This window comes from Astyanax mexicanus, chromosome 4, assembly GCF_023375975.1.
Source record: "Astyanax mexicanus isolate ESR-SI-001 chromosome 4, AstMex3_surface, whole genome shotgun sequence".
NCBI classification, from domain to species: Eukaryota; Metazoa; Chordata; class Actinopteri; order Characiformes; family Acestrorhamphidae; genus Astyanax; species Astyanax mexicanus.
The window spans coordinates 44,555,988-44,577,107 of NC_064411.1; the positions used below are offsets into that span (position 1 = coordinate 44,555,988).

The 21,120-nt window shown below is 34.7% G+C and overlaps 2 protein-coding genes across 4 annotated transcripts; both read right to left on the minus strand.

Annotated features, from left to right (window-relative positions):
* Positions 1-4,857: 4,857 nt before the first annotated feature.
* sirt2 (sirtuin 2 (silent mating type information regulation 2, homolog) 2 (S. cerevisiae)) lies at positions 4,858-11,010 on the minus strand. Of its 3 annotated transcripts, none has more exons than XM_022679012.2 (16): positions 10,831-11,001; positions 10,583-10,629; positions 9,342-9,393; positions 9,137-9,247; positions 8,524-8,565; positions 8,263-8,369; positions 8,111-8,167; positions 7,535-7,603; positions 7,322-7,451; positions 6,488-6,547; positions 6,219-6,274; positions 6,048-6,124; positions 5,905-5,956; positions 5,687-5,754; positions 5,534-5,600; positions 4,858-5,118 (listed from the first exon to the last, which is right to left on the minus strand). In XM_022679012.2, exons 1-16 carry the CDS (start codon positions 10,844-10,846, stop codon positions 4,966-4,968), a joined length of 1,164 nt encoding a protein of 387 aa, XP_022534733.1. In that variant the 5' UTR covers positions 10,847-11,001; the 3' UTR covers positions 4,858-4,965. The 3 variants fall into 3 exon arrangements, 2 of the variants coding, with proteins under 2 accessions (XP_022534733.1, XP_022534734.1); XM_022679013.2 differs by having other exon boundaries at positions 10,926-10,944; XR_002651145.2 differs by lacking the exon at positions 4,858-5,118 and having other exon boundaries at positions 5,538-5,600; positions 5,892-5,956; positions 10,831-11,010.
* Positions 11,011-15,250: 4,240 nt separating this feature from the next.
* On the minus strand, positions 15,251-20,034 carry dmac2 (distal membrane arm assembly component 2). The gene is made up of 6 exons (XM_022679010.2): positions 19,951-20,034; positions 18,650-18,843; positions 17,374-17,454; positions 16,774-16,913; positions 16,452-16,614; positions 15,251-15,600 (listed from the first exon to the last, which is right to left on the minus strand). Exons 1-6 carry the CDS (start codon positions 19,966-19,968, stop codon positions 15,396-15,398), a joined length of 801 nt encoding a protein of 266 aa, XP_022534731.2. The 5' UTR covers positions 19,969-20,034; the 3' UTR covers positions 15,251-15,395.
* Positions 20,035-21,120: the final 1,086 nt, after the last annotated feature.

Consider the following 21,120-nt stretch of genomic DNA (forward strand, 5'->3'; position numbering starts at 1 on the left):
GGTGGTGTAGCTACCATACAAAATTTGTTGTTTTAGGGGGATATAGCATGTAGCCCATGGAAAATTTATTTTATTGTGGGGTAATATTGCTTTATTTCATGTACTAAAAGAATCACTAAAATGTGGCATGAAAATTTGAACACACTTATGTTTTTTTAATATTTTGCCTAAAGATAGCTATCAGTCATTCTTAGGCTTGTTCTTTATTATTCACATTTTTTATTACATAGTACACCCAAATTCCAGTGGCCTGATCTACAGTGCTCTGATCTTCATCTGCCTACCAATATACTTATAATGAATAAAGAGGAAAGAAAAACTATGAAGGAGACTGATCTTAATGTAGTGGACTTTAATTTGTTAATAGATCTTTGTATGAAATAAGCTTCAACTAAAGTGAAGATCTAATGACACATTGTGATCAATTTCAGGTTAAATAACAGAAATGCAACTACAAAACTAATGCATAAGTAATTGTTTTGAACCATATTTTCAGTATTTGAGTAGAGAATTTTATTTTTTCAAAAAAAAAAAAAAAAAAAAAAAAACACCCCTATTAAAGCTTAGCCCCCATTCACAAAGCTCTAGTGACATAATGGAAGTCTGAACAAAAATGAAGTTTTATGTCTCTGTTGGAGTCACTGAAATATATTCATATAAAAGTTAAGTGTAGTAAAATATTAAGTTTAAAAGTTAAATTTAGTCAGATCTAAATGATAGGGTGAGGTTTAAGTTTGATGTTTTCCATCAGTTGAAAGCAAAACTGCAGCTGCTTTGATTGTCTACTGTGATAAAAAGTGAAAAAAGAGCAACATTCTGAATTTCTCAACATCTAACATGAAACTAAATTCATCTCAGACCCAAGCTGCATGTCAGCTACTCCTCTCTGCTGCATTTTTGGGGGTTAGTTAAACACAAAATGGTGATTTTGGGGTGGAAGTTTTGAATTCTAAACAAAAAAAGGGTGCACTGTAATAAAAGATTGAGAACCTCTGCTTTAACAGAATTACCGCCAAATGTAGTCTTAATTTTGTGAAATTAATGCATGATCTCTTCTGAGTTTAATGCAAATTAAATGACACCACCAACTCAAAAAGGGAAACACATCCTCTTCTGTCTGAAACCAGATCACAAAACAAGAACAATACAAAAGCAACGAGAACAAAGAATAGAGAAATTATTAACATGTATGGTCAACAAAATCCCAACTGCACCATATACAGTATAATATAAATTACAGTCCCACACTCAGTCAGGTAAATCCAAACCAAAATAGGGTTGTTTCTGTGACTCCAACCTGGCCTTATTATTTATATGTTCTGAAACTCTTCATATATGTGATTATTTTGCCATCATGAATACTAGCTGCACAGAGCCACAGAGCTATAGCTCACATTTCATTGTTGTGGGAACACATTATTACAATTGTAGAAGAATGTAAAACTTTAACACTTTTAATCACTTTTTGTACCATTTACACTTTACGTTTTCTCTGAATGATTACTAATTACTAATTATTTAAAGTGGTTAAATCAGTTTTCTCAAGTTTTAAAGGGTTTTTAATTCAATTTAGTCATTTAAATTATTGATTTAGCTAATTCCAGAGAAATATCAAGCTATTTAAACGTGTTTAAAAACTTCCTGTCCACCCTGTCATCTTGAGGTAACCCGCCCCTTTCCCAGTACCTTCACTGGACAGAAGACACTTGCTGAACTTTCAGCAATTAATAATATAATTTTTGCCTAAGATATATCATATTATCTCCTTGGGTAATATATCCCTAAAATAACCTCTCAATAACTTCAGAATATTTATGTAGTAATGCTATTCTTTGTGATGTGACAAAACATTGTATTAAAAAACTTTAAAATTATTTTAACAATTTTTTTCATAAACAAAATTGTTGAATTTAATTTTAGTTGAGATTTTTATCTGATTGCAACAAAGTCTATGATCCAACATGGCATGATACCAACAATGTGCTTCATATATCCAGAATTAAAGTAAAAGAAATGATATTGGATCAGATCTAATCTGTCTCTGGTAAATATTATTTAATGGGAAATGAGAACAGTGTAAATTTATTTTTGATACAAACAGTAAAAAGTTGTACCCTGATGCCCATATGGCCCAAAAATAACATCACAAATGTCTAGGGTATTAGGGTATTTTTGCGATAACAGTATAAAAAAAACAGTATAACAATATTATTGCGTGCAATACGATATTAAACACCCTCAAAGTCTTATAAATATGAAAATCAGAAGTCTGAAGTCATTTTTTGAACATGATGGGACTCCAGTATTGTGATAAAGAAGTAGCTGTAGTAGCGACTCGAGAAGCAGCAGCAGCAGCTGAAGGAGAACATGGTGTGAACAGGGTTGAGATGCAGCAGTGCAGATTTAGCTGTGGTCCAGTGGTATACACAGTCACACGCATACAGCCCTATATAGATTTACAGACGTATACTGTTGTATCCGGAGTGATTTACAGAAATATGCAGACAGCAGAGAACAGTTACTATATATTATATATATCATCATTTTACATCATACTATGGGTAGGACAAAATATTGATATTGTAATATATTGGATAGTTTTCGTTGGCAATGCGTTATTGATATGTGGCATCAAATATCAATATTTTAATATTTTAATTAATTTAAACCCCCTAATTTGATTTACTAAAGTTACTGTTACTGTGGTGAATGTATAACCTTTCCAGTAACACAGAATCACAGTATTGTAATATCATTATTATCATGGGCAAAATAAAAATAAAGTATTGTGATAATATTGCATTGTGAAATGCCCTGTGATTCCCGCTCCTACATTATACTACCAGACCAATTCATTTCAGACCTGGACTTGGAACCCCTCATCACCACATGACATCAGCAAAAGCTCGGTTAAACTGTTCCATATGTGTGCCCAACAGGTTCCTGAGACATCATAGGATAGTCCAACATTGGATTAAAAAGCAGTCCAACCTCAACTGCAGCCGAAGCTTTAAAAATGCAGCTCATGTGGTCATAAAGGCATGGACTGGAAACCACACATTTTCAGCAATGCTGATTCAAGGAAGATGAAATCCTTGAACCAAGCAGAAGTGAAACTCCTTAACACAAGAGTTCTTAACCTTTTTTGCTGTGCTACCCCTGTTTAGGTTTTATATTTTTAACATTATGTATGTTTACACTTTCTCAAATCACTTCATAAGGTAATTGCTACTGTAATTTTTTGCAATATGTGGCCCGCTTAACCCACCACAAAACATTTTGAGGCCCACTTAAAAATATAATTCGACCTTTTAATATCTACACAAACACATCACAACAGTCAGTGAAGACTATTAAATTAAGAAATAGGATCGAATTGCCTCAGGGTATTCTTTTGTGAAAGACTATTGTTTTAAATATTTTTCTGTAGCAAAAATATTGGCATAACTAGCTTGCTAATAATCCACCAGCTAGCTGTGTTGGTCATGTGACCCTACTATGTGATTGTGGCTCACGGAGGGGCTGCAGCTTACAGGTTGAAAACCACTGCACTACACAAATAGATCAAACTCAATTTCTATATGTTCTTATATTTATATAAAAAACACAATACATTTTAAATTTAATTCATTTGTGTACTGTTTATTTCCATTTTGCTAATTATCGAATGCATCTCAGGAGCACATGACAGCAATATTCTTAAAATAATGCTGTAGATTTTACATAATATGACAGAGATACATGACATGCAAACACCAACAAAAAGCAAAACAGAAAACTTTAAATTTTTTTAAGTTTTTAAATTAATAGACCTGTATGGTATATATTAATTCTTATATTAAACAAAGGCCTTAATAGAAGTAGTTTAAAAACAATATCATAAGAAATCAATTATATAAAAAGATGAGGAGAAACACTGAGCAGCTCCCCCACCCAGTATTCTATGCTTCCATAATACCATAAGCATTCACAAATGGTGACGCCAACAGCTGTGGGGAAAAAAAAAAAAAAGAAAAAAAAAAAAGCACAATCGGCAATTAATCAGTCTAGTTAGTAAACTTTGCAAACTTTGCTGGTGCAAATGAGTAAATGAGAATTTCAGGTGAAGCCAAGCTGGACTTACAGTAAGCAAAACGTATTATAAATAAGAAAAAGCTGATACACTGACTTATTTATTGAAAACTGATGTTAAAAGTCTTTTTATGGGTTACAATAACAGTGAATGTTATATAATCTTAGAGGAATCAATGCTCTCAATTAATGCTTTAATGGGATTTTGAACACAGTGTATAGCTCTGATATCTGAATACATTTTTTTGTAACCCAAATTTTCCTCAATTTAGCAGTATCAATTAACCCACCCCTTCACTAGGACTCCTCATTCTCCCACTACTATGAGGGTGAGGACAAGCACATGCCTCCACCGATACATGTGAAGCAAACCAATGCCCCTTTGTAAACTGTCACCAACACAGCATAACTAGGCAGCCAATATACTTGGAGTACAGCTCAGCACCCCAGATCTGATACACCAGTTAACAGATGCCTGCACCAGTCAGCATCACAATGGGAGTAATAAGAAGTGCCATTGACAGAGCATGGCCAATTATATTATCTCGGGCTCTGACTGCTGATGCCAAAGCAGCATGACCCAGGATTCAAACTCAAAAACCTCAGGTCATACTGTCATTAAAAACATCCAACAGTGAAAATTCTGGTCTGAACCTCAATTTTCAATATAATTCAATGGCAATGCCCATTTCAATATACACATTTGATTGGAAACCTGACTGAATCTGACTGGATTAGCAATTTAAACATTGGGACAGTATTGATTCAAATGTTATATGATTCATATAGAACACAATATAAATGTTTTAATATTGCAATAAAATCCAACCCCAAAGTTAAAAGAATGGTGTTTAAACTCCAGACATAGAGAAGACACAGACATTGGTTAATCAGTTATTCTGTCTTTTCACTCTTTCCAGCCTCAGGTTCTGCCACTTTAGTCTTCTCTGGAGTCTCAGAGCTCTGCTTAGTCTTCTCGTCTTTCTTTTTTGAGTCCTTACTGTCAATCAGTGCATGTTCTCGCTTCACCAACTCCTCCAGCTCCCCCTGAGAGAGATAAAAGTGTATAGAGACATGTCATCTGCTGGTGTTGATCCACTGTGTTATATCAAGTCCAAAGTCAGTTCAGTGTTTTCCCGGAAAATCTTACAGCACTTCACGCTTCCCTCTACTGACAACTTTTATGGAGATGTGGATTTCATTTTCCAGCAGGACTTGGCACACTGCCCACACTGCCAAAAGTACCAATTGGTCTTATAATAAAATATTCTAATCTTTGGAGACACTGTAAGCCATACTCATCAACAATAAAAAATATAAACACTTTAAATAGATCACTCTGTGAGTAATACATCTATATAAGTTTCACATTTTGAATTGAATTACTGAAATAAAGTAACCTTTTAATGATATACATTTTTTTTGTTTATAAGTATTTGTGTGTTTGTATTGTTTCAATTACCTTCCAGCCCAGTAGTTCTGCAAAAGCCAAGCAACCGTCATCACAAGTGCTCAAGTGTGCTACATCCCTGTAAACATTAAAGGATTATAATCATAATGGTCATCATTAATAACCCTTCTTTATTGATCTATAGTGGTCTACAGGACCTCTTACCTGTAAGCTTTATCTGAATCAAAATCCATTCCTCCTCCAAAACCCAGTAATCCCATTCCAAACTCAGACTAGTAAAAACACAATGTAATACAAAACAATTAGAAATCATACATAAAAAGAAAATATGAATATTAAATGTTTTTTATTTGAATAATACAATTTAATGAAATAGTTACATGTTTCTAAAATAAAATAAAAAACATACTAATAGCTGGTACCTGTCCTGTCTTCTCCATGTTGATGAGGAGCCGAGGACAACTATTTGGAACTCTGTTAACAGAAAAATGCCATCAGGCTATTCATGATGTTACGACGTATCTGTATATTTATATATATCTGGATATATACATGCATCTCTCACCTGCTGACAAGTGATGCAAATGGTTGAACTTGCAGCGAAGTTCCCATTATAATAAGAAGATCACAGTGAGGAAAGTCCTGGGGGGGGCGAGGGAGGGGCGTGTTTGTTTAGTATCAGAATAATTTAAATTGCTCAGCATACCTAATTCTAAATATTTTGCTTTCTACCTACTTTTTTCATTGTAGTGAAGAATCGAGCTGGCAGATTCTCTCCAAAAAAAACAATATCTGACAAGAGCCAGAGAAAGAAGGAAGAAAATTTTGAATCAGTAGGTGATTCAAATCCTAACAATCCCACCAGCTAAATATGTAAAACTATTACAAATATTATATTACATTAAAACAAACACAGAATTCTGAAATATCTCTGAATGAAGATATCTTTCTTTTAGCTTTTAGATATGGTACAGGCAGAAATATCTCATTAAAGATTAAACTCACCGGGTTTGACTAGATTATTGCACGCATCACACTTGGGGATGTCCTCTGAAAAGATTTTCTCTGTGGATTAAAAGAAATCAGCATTAAAAGCACATTACCTTTTTGCTATACAGGTACAGGTACAGGTACTCAGTGCAATTAAATTATGTTTCTCTGAAATCACGGTGCAACATGAAACAAACAGTAAAATAAAGATAACACAGCAAACATGCTACAAACTGTGTAACACAGAACTAGAACACTACAGTAAATTCAATTTATACAGCAGGCATACGATTATTCATTAGAGAGGACAGTGAAGTACCGACACAGTTCAGTTCAGCCTCCGCGTAAGGTGTGAGTGTGTGTGTGTGAAAGTCCTGTCAAATGTTATAAATAAATGACTAAATTAATTAATTAATTAACTAATTACTGGGGCGCTGAGTGGTCCAGTGGTCTAAAGCGCTGCCATTATAAGCAGGAGGTTTGATCCCCCGCTCATGCAGCTTTGCCATCAAGCTGCCGGCGCTCAGAGGGAGCACAAATGGCGCTCTCTTTCCCACATCACTTCTAGGGTGATGTCCGCAGCACAGGGCGTCTGTGAGCTGATGTACCAAAACCGAGTCACTGTGCTTTCCTCCAAGCGCGCTGGCTGCTCGGCAATGCTGCATCAGCAGCAGCTCGAAAAGAAGCGGTGGCTGGCATTACATAAATCGGAGGAAGCATGTGTTAGTCTTCATGCTCCTGGTGTGTTGGGGCATTATGAGTGGGTTGGATAATTGGCCGTGTAAATTGGGGAGAAAATGGGAAAAATTAGAGGAGAAAAAAAAATAATAATGAATGAACTGAATTTACCTTTCATCCAGTCCATGGTGTACTCCTTCCGGCAGAATAAGCTCACACAGTGGGAGGTGTGGAATGTCCCATGGGCTTCTATCAGGTCCTCTCCTTCTAGCCCAGCAACTCTCTCTAAAGTATCTATGTTCTAACAGTTACAAAAGCCTGGATTGGACAGCGCTGACCATCAGAATGACACTGCATAATTTTAATGGAAAGACAGAAACTGACCTGTGAGTAGCAGCGCCTGAGCAGACCTTTGTCTTTTAGCATTCTGATGAAGTAGTGACACACTGTGGGCTACAATATATGAAAGAAGTGATGAGTATTAGAATGTTATGTTAAAATATATTCATAAATACCTATTTTTATATACACTGACATTCCAAAACTAAACAGCACTGCCCTGACATTTGGGATACGCGTGTGGAGCCTCCTGCATTGTGGATGTGGATGTGATTATTGCAATTTCTGGACAATTCTAGTCAGACACCATTGGTCCAGACCATTATCATTCATTATTATTCACTATGGGTAGCACTGCCTTCTATGATGAACTCCCAGTACACAGATTATTCAAGACAGCTCGCTATAAAAACACTGGCCAGTGTTCAAGTGTATCTTGTCACCCCACTCACAAGATAAAACCTCACAACTTATACAGGTGTGGGTATTCCGAAGCCATCTCTTGAGGTACCACTTTATGATCATTTTACATTGTACCATCCCATAACTTTTAGCATGTCAGGATATGCATACATTCTTTATTCAAATCTGCCCCCCATGGTGTTTCCCATTTAATCATACCTTGAACTGTCCTGGGTACAGCTCCCGGGCCAAAGCAAAGAAAGGCTCCGGGTGTTTCTAGTGGAGAGAGGAGGGTAAAACAAGAAACTTAAGTCAGTTCAAACCCAGTTAATTTAAGCACATTACATTTGGCTTCACTATTAAAGGCAGACCTTGAAATAGTCAATCTGAAAGATAGCCTCAGGATATGGCAGGTTGTACTTCTGCAGGTTGGCATAGAGGCCGGTTCCAGGGGAGCGGAAGTCAGGGATGCCAGCAGCTGCATGTGAGAGAGGTAGCTAATGTTAAAGCTGTGAATACGTATTATTAACTAAGTAGTTAGAAGCAAGTTTGGTTGTTTGCACGTTTGGTAATCAGCTGTTTCAGCTGTCTATTAATATAACAATATAGAGACATGATATTAGTGTACTCACACGTCGAAATTCCTGCACCCACCATACAGATAATGTTCTTACCTAAAGGCAAATTAACACAAAGAGGATTTGAATGTTTGATTAAACTAGTATATTAAAAATATAAAAATTATTATTATTATTATTATTATTATTATTATTATATACACACTGCAATGCAATAACTTGTTTCTTAACTGAGGTTTATCTTCACAGATTGGAGTCCATCTGTTGCTTCACATCTAATCAATTTATTATATCTTATTATATCTTTTCAACCAATAAAAAAACTGAATGAAATAGCTAATATAATTACAAAGTTACATTCATAAATGCCATTTAAAACATTGCTGTGCAAAATATAAGCTTTAAATTAACCAAGTGGCATCAACTCTGAGGCTTCTGGTACACAGTGAAAACGTGTACTGTGGTCAGACAAATTAGTATTCCAGTATTCTATTTTTATTTGTGAAAGAAATAGATGACTGTTATCAGCAACAAGTCCAAAAGCCTGTGTCCACCAGTCTGCATTGCTTTGCATATATTTATTACAAATTAGCAATCATTTTCATGTAATAGAAGTCAGAAAGCATAAATTGTAAAGACAAGCAAAAAACTCAAGTCTAATACTTACATTTTCCACTCTGGATATATCGAGCCACTCCCTCAAGGCTCAAGTCATCAAGGACTTTTTCTTCAGGACTCAGGCCAAGAGTTCGAGAGAAGAGATTGCGGAGAAAATCCACTAAAACAAGGGAAGAAAACACAAGTTTAATTCAAAAGCTGTAGAACGAAGATTGTAAATTACTATCCACAAGATTTGCAAGACAGACACCTACTTTCACTGTCTCCAGAGGCTTCTCCTTCGTCACTGCTATCGTCAGACTCAGCCTAGATTAAAGAATTGACGAAAACAGATCGATCAACTAGCCAGTAACTAATCAATAGGGATACAGCATAAATACCTGGGGACTGTTGATATACTAACTACAAGGGTAATTGGAAACCCATTCATTAGAATGGAAATCAAATATACGTTCAATAGCTTCACCAGTATACTGTACAGTGACTAGACAGTTGTGTCAGGAAATAGTGTACATTATACACTGTAGAATAATATTAAAGACATGAAAGCAATTAAAGGACATATATTGAATTATGTAGTATACAAAAAAGCTTTTGCCCTCCACAACCCCTTGACCTAAACCTAATTAAAAAATCTTATTAAACCTATGGTGATTTGGGATGAGCTGGAGCTTCACAGTGTGAAGGAAAAGCAGCATCTATTGTTTAGCATCTCAAAGAAGTCCTTCAAGATGCTGAGAAAACTATTCCAGGTGACTGTCCCTCATGAAGACACTGAGGTTAAGATACCAAGAGTGTGCAGATGTGTCCTCAAAGCTAAATGAAGCCACTTATAAGAAAAATAAAATAATTCCATGTGTTCCTCTACAACTATACATTTACAACATTTGGACTCCTGTTAGTGTATCACAGCATACTCACCCAGACCGGCAATTGAACCCCAGTCTCCCACATGAAGTGGTAACTTAGCTCATAATCAGGTGGTGGTGGTATCTACTGCACCACACCAACCACGGTGTAAGGCTTTAAACCAAGCTGAACTGCTTGAATTTTTGCACCAGGAGTGGCATAAAGTTATCAAACGCAGTGTGTAAGACTGGTGGAGGAGAACATGCCAAGATGCATGAAAACTTTGATTAACTGAGGTCTGAAAGTTCTGCATATTTTTTGTTATTTCATCCATTTCTAATTTTCTGCAAATAAATGCTCTAAATGACAACATATTTAATTGAAATTTTGGAAAAATGTTGTCTGCAGTTTATAGAATAAAACAACAATGTTTATTTTACTCCAACATATACCTATAAATAGCAAAATCAGAGAGATTCAGAAACTGAAATGGTCTGATTTTTTTTTACAGAGTTGTATATATAAAGAGAGAGAGAGAGAGATAATGTCATCGACATTTACAAAAGAGAATTAATCCAGGAAAGGAGACCGAATGGACTGGCTACCTTCCTAGCTGAGCTAGGTGGTCATGAGCTACGTTTATTACCTCAAAATCTGGTGTGTCAGGCTCCTCTTCTTCTCTTTTAGTTTGGTCTATAAGAGAAAATATACAGTATTAGCAGAAAATCTGTCCTCGCTGCTGCTTATCAGGCTAATAATCAGAATAGCTCAGCTAACTGTGACCTGCATTACAGGAGCAGGGCTAACTGGCTAATAACGCTTTTTAAAACAAAACAAAAAACACGTCAACAAAACAACTATTAAACCTAGTTATCAGGTTATATAAGGCATTACCTCCAGACTCAGACATTTATCCGTCTTCGCTAACCTAACTAACCGCCTCAGCTTTAACCTACACTCTTTATTAAATCGTTTAAACTCTTTCTCACTTCTGCTGGTTTAAAGGGATTTGTTATTGTGCATCGAGATTCTCCGCCCGGGTGAAAACTGGAGCAGAGCTATGCTAATGTTCCACACAAGAACTGACCGCACTCAAACACCACAGACAACATGAGCAGGATCTATAGATGGTTATAAAGCTTAACAATATTTCCTACAAACACTGTATATCAATACATTTTAAATATTAGCTCTGAATAAACACATTATTACAGATTTAGAGACTTATTAATCTTCAGTTTGCAATACTTTTTGTACATTTGATACAGTTTCCTTCAAGGGGGTGGCTTATTTTAAATAATAATACTAATAAAATAATTAATTATTATTTCATATTGTGTCCATAATAATTCCCGCTCCAAAAATTTAAAATATTCGGCACCAAAAAATGATCATACAAATGACATCATGTTTAAAAAAAATCTGTGACCACAGCTTATTTAGGAGTGGGAATGAGATCCTAATGTGTGGTAATAAGATAATTATAATTAATAAGATCAATTAAATTAAAAGAGAAGTAAAAAGTTGGGAAGTAAAAAGTGAAAAAAATTTGGCACCAAAAAATTATCTTACGGATGAAGGTGACATCACGGCTTATTAAGGAGTGGGAATGAGATCCTAAGGCATAGCCACGACTTATTAAGGCATGGGAAAGAAATAGTTAAGTTGTAGCCAGCAGAAAATAAAAAAGCTTGCATTTCTGTAAATTAATGCCCATGAAGAAGACTGAATATATTACATCAAAGCTCCAATCCAAAGATATCCAGAAAATGCAGAGTGAATTGGTTTCTTTTTATTTTCCACCTTAAAATGAATTATGGTGATTTTTTGAGTCTCTTGCAGTGAGACATGGCATACTTTTTAGTAAAATACACTTGATTCTCATACTAAAAGCTCACAGGCTTAGACATAGACAGTATGCAGACCCATTTACTATCAAATTAAACCATTGGAGTATTAAAAAACACCTCCTTTATTAATCTTAAAAAGTTTTAAATGTTACTGTAGGCATTTGGAATAATGGGATGGAGGAATTAGTTGTTTATTATTGTTACACCACTGCTACATCTTATAAAGCCACTAACAGTTTAACTACATATAAAGTGAATAAGTTAGGATATCAACAGCATGAAAAATGAAATACTGGCCTGCAAATCACTGTACCTCTCTCATGCTTCCCTCATCTCCCACCGCATGGTCTCCTCAATGCAGAATCCAGCTCTCACACACCCACACTCTATAATAAGGATTATAGGATTTACTTCTCTTCCACAATTAGATCTGACACATGCATATATGTTGCACACAGTAACAAAACAGTCACTCTTATTTTTGTGCAATCTTTTTTTGCAATTCAATTCAGAGAAAAGGCAAAGTCACATAAAACTCATTTTTATGTCTCAATGAACAATTTTATTTACAAGTGTGCGGTAATAAATTAGATTAGTGTGGTTCGTGCAGAAACAAGTGTGTCCTATGGTGATACAGGTGCTGTATGGCCCAAACACTGCCTCTAAACCCATACATCACCCAGTTTAGTGCCCCTTTAAACTGAGCTAAGGGCATTGCCATGTGGATCAGCCAGACATGACTCTTTCTGTACCAGTTTTCTCCAGTTTCCAAGAGTTTTTTGAATGTGTAGGAAACAGTACTTACCTCTATCTGGCTTCATCTGAAATTTCCAATAAGTAAATACTTATACTTTTAATAGTTGCAAGTTCTCTATGATTCTGTCTTTTTTTTTATAAATATAAAAGTGTAAATGTGCTGTATGTTGTGTAAATGCTGCAGCCAAATGGTGAAATGTAAAAGGTTGTTGTTTGGTCATTTATTGGCCCCCAAATGTCCCTCTAGTGTGAAAATTAAGGATTGAATCTTTTTCCAGACAATTTATTATTCACCTAATATGATTTTGCCTTTTAAAAGCCCAATTTATGCAATGCCTGTTTAGTTGGAAAGCGTGGAAAAATAAAAATAAACCAAATATTATTCAATTAATATTAAAAAAAGACCTCTATTTGTCTATGCTGGTTCAAATGAACAGGAACGAACCAATCGAACCAATAATTTATAACAGCATTACAGTCATATGTACATCTTGAATAAATACACATTCATTAACTACAAGATGTCACAATGTACATATAAACATAACAGAGACACAAAAAACAATGATACATCAAGAAAAAAAAAGAAAAATATAACAATAATTTACTTTGCATCCCCCTATAACATGGGCCAATCCATGTGGCCCACACTGGGCATGCTCCAACTTATCCTGAGACTATAAAAGCCAGCTGGTAATATCATGACTTGTTTGCTGCTCCTGAAGTTGAAATCTGGGTAAGTATGGATGATGATTCTTTTTCAGACTAAGAAACCTTTGAGTGTAAAGAGAATACATTAATATATTGAGGTGACTGATCAAGCTAGCAATTAATTGAGCTTAATAGAGGTACGTTAGCACCTGGTTTAGCCTAGCATTCAAAAAATAAAAGGAAAATTAAAAAATGCAGACATTGACATTGTCTTGACTCTGCTGATAAGAGCTGCCAGTGCTTTAACTCAGCATGTTTCCTTAATATGATTATTAATCCTGATCATGTTGTATTACTACAGAAAATATAATCCTTAATGTTACTTTGATGTTTTTTTTTATTTGTTTTTTTAACTTATTTGTTTGACATTAAGTAGTAAAATCCTACTAAATAGATCAACTTTCTCCTTTTCAGGTGAATCTTCTAATGCTGTCTGTGCTGCAGCTGTTCCAGTCCCCATACTCTTGCTCGTGATTGCAGTGAACTGCATGAAGATACCTGAAGCTGTTCGTCTGTTGTCTTGTGGTCTGTTTGGTTTTGTTGCTCAATTCCTGTTTTGTGGTTTAGAGTGATTTATGAAAGCAAGTAATAAACTGTTTTGTAAGTGTTCTGTGTCTTGTATAACTTTCTTTCCTGTAAATTTAAATGTTTTAGTAAGGATTGTTTTGTTTGAGAAATCTGGTGTGAAACTAAATTGAGCTAATTGAACATTAGGCCCTTTTTTTCTACAAATGCTAAGAGGTACACAAAGGTAATGAAGGACAGTTAATTTAGCAAGTTAATGATTCCTAAACTTTAAAATGATACAGAAATGGTGTAGTAGTAAAATTAAGTTACTTCAAAAGAGAAGTGCTTGTTAACTTATCATAGCAGTACTAATGACCAGCTAGAAATGGTTTGCTCAACATGGCTAATGTTTTAAAGTAGCAATTCCTCAAAACAGTGGTTTAGTCACAAACAATAGCAAACACCTGCTGGGAAAATGCTTTAATTTACTGAAATGAATTGATTGGCAGTCCTGGAGCGCAACACACTGCAAAAACTAAATCTTAGCAAGTGAAATTTTCTAAATTTAAGGCAATAAATCTTATTTCTTCTCTGATAAAACTTTTGGTCTTACTAAGCATTGTAAGTGTTAGATTATTTTGCTTATCTTAGGGATAATTATCTTTAATCATTTTAGAATTTGTACTTTAAGTAATTTGAACTCAAAATAAGCACAATCAAGCAGCAATAGTGTGTTTTTTTGTTTTTTTTTTGGCTTGAGCTTAGGTGTCATTTCACTCATTCTGATACTTTGCCATTGCTTTTTGTAAGAAATCTTACAAAGAATATTTTGCTTACCCCACTGGCAGATATTTTTTGATTAATATACATATGTCTTAATTTGCATATATATGTCTAGTTTTTGCCAATGGATTTTTGGCAGTGCAGAAAAAAAGGGCCATGTGCATTCTTGCAGCTGGTGTGAAAATATACTATTAAGTACTGTTCAATTGTAACAGAATAGACCTAAAGGAAAATTTGAATTTTTGGTTAAAAGAAAATGTAAAAGTTTCAATGCACTCCAATAGAGTTTAGGCCACAATACTTTTAACACCTACAGAAGGGCAGGGCATTTGGGGGCTCATAGCACAATTCCAATAACAGTGTTTTACTTGCCTGTATTGGCAGTCACAATTTAAGTGGGTTTTCAGTTGCATTTAATTCATTCTTAGTCATGGTCCGGTGGCCCTAGGCAACTGATTGGTTTGCTTGTCTTGTTGCAACGTGCCAATGTGTAGGGGAAAACCTTTCTACAATTGCTTCTGCGAGATTCTGCCTTTCTAAAATGCTCTTTTTATACCCAGTCATGAGTTAGTTGCACGCTGCTCTCATTGTTTAGTATCACTTTACATCCTTTTGTTGGCCCTCTCCCACTTTGGAAGTAAAGCTCTAAATTAGTTTAGAGTAAATTATACAATTTTCAATGTGTGTTCGGTGATTAAAACACATAATTGCATTCTGTTTTTATTTATTAACATCACTAAAACTTAAACAGCTCTAATGTGTCCTAGCTGGCATCTGTGCCATTATGCATCAGCTAGTCTAAAAGTCCATATGGAAAGCCGTGTAATTTCATGTCCAGTATCCACATTCTCATTACAGCCTCCGTGATGCTCCCAGTGAGCCTGCATGTACTGAGTCCTCTGTGAAGGTTTCAGTGGGCGGCTCCGCCTGTAGAAGTCCCTGCTCGTAGTCCACGCCAATGATTTCACAGTGGGGCAGCATCTCCTCTAGAAGAATACGAATTAAACCTGGGTTCTTCAGTCGAGGGAGGGAGGAAATATTCAGCCGCCGCAGTTTCCTAAAGATTTAAACAGAACAGATTAACTTGGTTTTAAAATGATGCAGTTGGACAAGGATTAAGTTTAGTTCCTTACAATGGAAAATCTCCATTCAAAATGTGGTGTAGTCCAAGACTTAATCCCCGTCTAAGAAACTGTCCCCCAAATGTTTAAAAGCATGTGCAGACATCCAATACTTCATTTACTCAGTGACAATAAAGCCAAAACATTGGTAACAGTGCAGAATGCAAAGTGTGATCTGATCTGGTGGCCAAATTTAATCTTGATATGTAATTATTAATATTTATGTAAACATTTTTGTGGCTTTTACAGTCAAGTCAAACCATGAATATAATTTAATACTAAAAATGGTTTTTTTCTTCACTATTTTTTGTTTTTGACTACTAACAATTTTATCAGTTATACAAAAGAGTGTGTGTGCAAGTGTACTTTATTAAAATAATTTAACCATAATGAATTAATGAAAAATAATTTGTTTTGTTTAATTTTGTGTAGTCTTTAAATCATTTTTTCTTAAGAATACAAAGAATGTACTTCAGGACATTCATTTTAAACAAAAATACATCAGTGTTTTTGTATCCCACAATGCAATGCAAAACTGAAAGAGAGAATAATATATAAGTAGCTACTGGTCAAGCTAGGAAACATGGAGATGCAACTGGATTTAGGAATTTTGAAAAGCTTATTATTTACCAAATCATCTGAGAAAAAAGTGAGTTAAATATTTTAGAAACAAGGATTTTCTTTATATTAAGAGGTTTATACAAATAATATCATATAACATAATATCACACAAAATACTGTGCTTCATAATTTTTCCCTCTTGATGTTTTTTCATTAGCTGGCTTACCTAAGGTGCTGCAGTGCAGCCAAGCCACCCACAGTGATGCGAGAACATTGGGACAGGTCTAACTCCTCCATGGTCTCCCCGAACACATGCAGACGAGCTAAAAACCAGTCATCCACCTCCGGACAGGCCTGCAGGCGAAGGTGGCGCAGCCTGGTCTGACTCACTGAAGAGAGGAAGAGCATGAGAGATGTGGTCACAAAGTCATTAAAATCCACTTTGCTCCAAGGCTTCAATTTGTTAAAATCAAAGAAACTCATCATTTTTAAGTGGTCTCTTATTTTTCCAGAGCTGTATATATTTTTAACAAACCCAAGTTGCTTACTGATGTTTTCCAGACCAACATGGTTTATGAGCGTCCTGCTTAAGTCAATCTCCTCGATAGTTGAGTTAGGTGTGTTTAGGAAGTCATAGCTGAACTTTCCTCTTGAGTCAGGTCGAAACCACTCTGGCTGATCTGCAAACCTGCAGGCCGGATTGAAGAAGGTCATGGAAAGAAACACAGTCATAATTACCCACCTGAATTTACTTACTAAAAACATCATGCACTCATTATGCACTTCTTCAGGTTAGACTCTATCTATTCTCTTTTCAAAGAAAATGGTATTAAAATGTATGGACAAGATGTTTGTTATAAGTTATTGTATTCAGTGACTATACACATAAGTACATTTAGTAACAGAACATAGCTAAACAGTGTTTCAGTGATAATCGTTTATAAATATAATTATATGTTTATTTTTGTTTGTTTTTTACAATATTTTTTATTGAAAAATAAAAAAAATAATAATAATAATAATAATAATAATAATAATAATAAATAATATATATATATATATATATATATATATATATATATATATATATATATATATATATATATATATATATATATCATTACAAATGGAAAGTTAAATCACTGTACCTGAAGCTTCCTCCCAGACCCAGAATATAGTATGATGCTGCCACATTGACACCAAACTTCTTCTGTGTGTAACCATAGAATCTGCACAAGACACAACACACAGTAAAACAACTTGTAGCTATATCTTCTTTAAAAATGTATTGTTCTCTTTATATGTACACTGCAACAAAAATATTATATTAAACCTATGATGTTTGAGACAACAGACCAATACTTTACCAGTAAATAAGTTACCAGTAAATTAGACACTTTGTACACAATTATATAAAAGTTATAGTTATATTAAAATTATATTAAAAGTCCCTAAGAATTTGTGAGCCTTATTTCACAATATTCTTTTTGCTAATTCAAAACATTGCATCAGTTTCTATTTAATTTGGGGAGAGGAGATAAGAGGGGAGAAAACTCAGATGATTTTGGGATGGAGTTTGTTTAAAAAAATAAATAAATAAATAAAAATCCCCCCTCTTCTACTAGTGGAGTCAGGAGGGAGAGATAACAGAGTAAAAGTGAGGAGATGGGCAGCGAAGAGTTATGAAGACTTGTCTTGATGTATAAGTGAAGTGCAGGGTATTTATAGTAAGTTAAGACTGAAAGGGAAGGTGCTTTAGGTATGTTTCTCCTCCCAAAACTTCTTATCACATCTTATTTTATAACAACAGTATTGGTCAGGACCCCACAGGCCCACCACAGAGCAGCTATTATTATTTGGGTGGTGAGTCATTTTCACCACTGCAGTGACACTAGTATGATTGTGGTGGGGTGTTTGTGTGTGTTTTGTGCATTTTGTGTAGTCATTTGCAAGTTTCTTTGAACCATAGAAGACCAAAATTAATATTTACCATTCCATGTATCATTCATTAAAAAGGGACTACCAAATTATGTGTATAGTTTTGTGTTGCAATGACATGTTTATATTTTAGAGCGGTGGTCTTTAACTGTGCACCTACAAGGTGTATAATCAAGGTAATGGTTTCTAAGTCATATTAAAATAAAATAAAAATATCAACCAAATTAGGGTCAATCAATGCTATCAATCAAATAATATCAGGTAGAGGCCCTAAGGTGATCAAATAGGGCTAGAAATGTGCATTAACAGAAGGGCTACAGTCTGTAAAAGCACACTTACAAACTATATGGTAGCTGTTGATAAAATAATAAACTTCCGTTTTTGATTCCAGTACAGACAGATAATAATTATAAAAGACATGTTCACCAGAAAAGAACATCTATAACAAGAAAACTATAGAAAACTATAGAAAAGTAAAACACTTACACATTTTTCCGTCTGATCACTTTATTCTTCAACCAGCTGCTCCAATTTATGAGATGTTCTACTTCATAAAAGTGCTTGTTTAAGGTAAAAAGTACCCTGTTGAAGAAAGACGGAGGAGTTGGGTGACTGGGAGTGTATGTCCTTCGAGCCACAGTGATGCACGCCACAGCTGAACACTGACGTCTCAGCTGGCACTGAAGAGAGTACAGAGATAGAAGGGTCTCCAGTTATGCAATAAATAGAATGTATATTTTTAACAGGCACTGTACTTATTTACACATACTGTACATTGACATGCCACAAATCATGGGACAGGGAATAGTATCGTAGTTCTTCTACTGAATACTTTGCATAATACTTTATTTATATGCAGAAAAAAAACACAGATCAGCCACAACATTAAATCAAGCTCTGCATATGAAATAACTATGTTTTTTTTTTCTCCAGTAAGTAGATATAATGTCAAAGAGGCTATTAAACAGAGGGATTAATTATGGATCATTACATTATGGATATTTTACTTTGAAAGTACCAAGTAGGCATGCAACAAGGAAAAGGGAATTCTGTATAGAAGAAAAACAGGCATCAGGATGTATCAATAATTAATTTATAATCTTATTTAATCTGAATTGTAATTCAATCTAATTGTAATGTGTCTAGAGATTCCCACCCCTACTATCTAGCCATCCATCCATCCACCCACCAATCCATCCATCCAGAGTAAAAATAACCTGCTTTTTTTCAGCAAGATAAAATTGCCATAACTTATTAAATGATACTTCATTATGAATATATTTTTTCCTGCAGTTTTCTGCTGTAGAAACTGTATTTTTGTACACTTTATAATAGACAAAACTATCAGTAAGTTTTCTTTCTGTAAGTGTCCTTTCAGTCTGGCTACTGTGTAATAGGTTAAATAATATACTATACTATATTATACTATATTATAATAAAAACATTAATAACACTGTAAATTATTACAGCAGAACAGCAGGCCAGACAGAATTAGCTGCCAGGTCAACACAGTAAAATAGAATAGAATAGAAGTAGTAAGATATATTAAATTATGTTTAAATATAAACTATATGTAATATAACTATAGAGGCTGTATTATTTATTTTTTCCAGTGCAGCACCTTCAGCTGACCTGAGTAACCGATTTTAATCTGTTTAAGCTGAAATAAGAGCTCAGTTTAAATTATATACAGACCTCAGGTTGTTTAGATTTTAGATTCAACTCTGTAAAATGTCTGTAAAGTGTAAAAAAACATAAAATTATATAAAAATGAAGGATTTACTCACCAGCATGGGAGCCGACATACTGAAAAACTAACTACTACAACAGCCGCGAAGGGACAAACTTCATTCGTCCCACGAATCTCCAAAGCGCAGTATGTACCTCAGAGCACTAACCAGCAGGTGGCGCCATATGAGCACAGGTGAACTGCTGCAGTTGACTGTGTATTTCGTGGTAACACTTTACATTAAATGAATTAATGCATTAGTTGCCATGAACAAGACATGAGGTAATACATTAACAGTGCTTAGGTAATGTTATTAAACAAGGAACAACAGCATTAATTAATGTCACTTTCACATGAAATGTAGATGAACTAAGGTTACAAGTGAATCATTTGTTCAGATGAATAATACATCATATAATTTATAAATGAAAAAAAAAAGTGACAACTGAATTAGTTAATTCTCTTGTCGTTTGCTTATGTACTGCAGCTATGCATTTGAATATTTATTAGTTATAAATATAATTATGCAGTGGTAGCCAGTTACTTGTTTTATTTAATAATGTCTGTTAACTAATAATATATATATATATATATATATATATATATATATATATATATATATATATATATATATATATATATATATATATATATAACCCAACCCACTCATTAGGACTCCCCCTATCTCTAGTGATGCCACAACACCAGGAGGGTGAAGACTAGCACATGCCTCCTCCGATACATGTGAAGTCAGCATCACAGTGCACTCGGAGGAAAGCGCAGCGACTCAGTTCTGATACATCAGCTCACAGACACCTAATGCTGAGCGACATCACCCTTTGGAGTGATGAGGAGAGAGAGCGCCATCTACCCACCCAGAGAGAACAAAGCCAATTTTGCTCTTTCAGGGCTCTGGCAGCTGAGGGCAAGTTAAATGAACAGGATTCGAACCGGTGATCTCCTGATTTTACATTTTTACTTCTGAATTAATGAGTATTAATGTAAGTTCATATCTTAATTTCTTGGACTTAGAGTAGTAAAAGAGGAAAGCTACTTGTCTCAGTAGAACCAAGGCTCAGGAGGGAACAGTTCGGCCCTAAACTGTTTAATTGGCTGTCCAATCAATTCAACTTGAATTTGTCTATCAAACTCCACAGAAAGTGCAGATACTTGATTGTAATTTACTGCAATGTGTTTTTTAGGTCTTCATTGAAATCTATGCTTATTT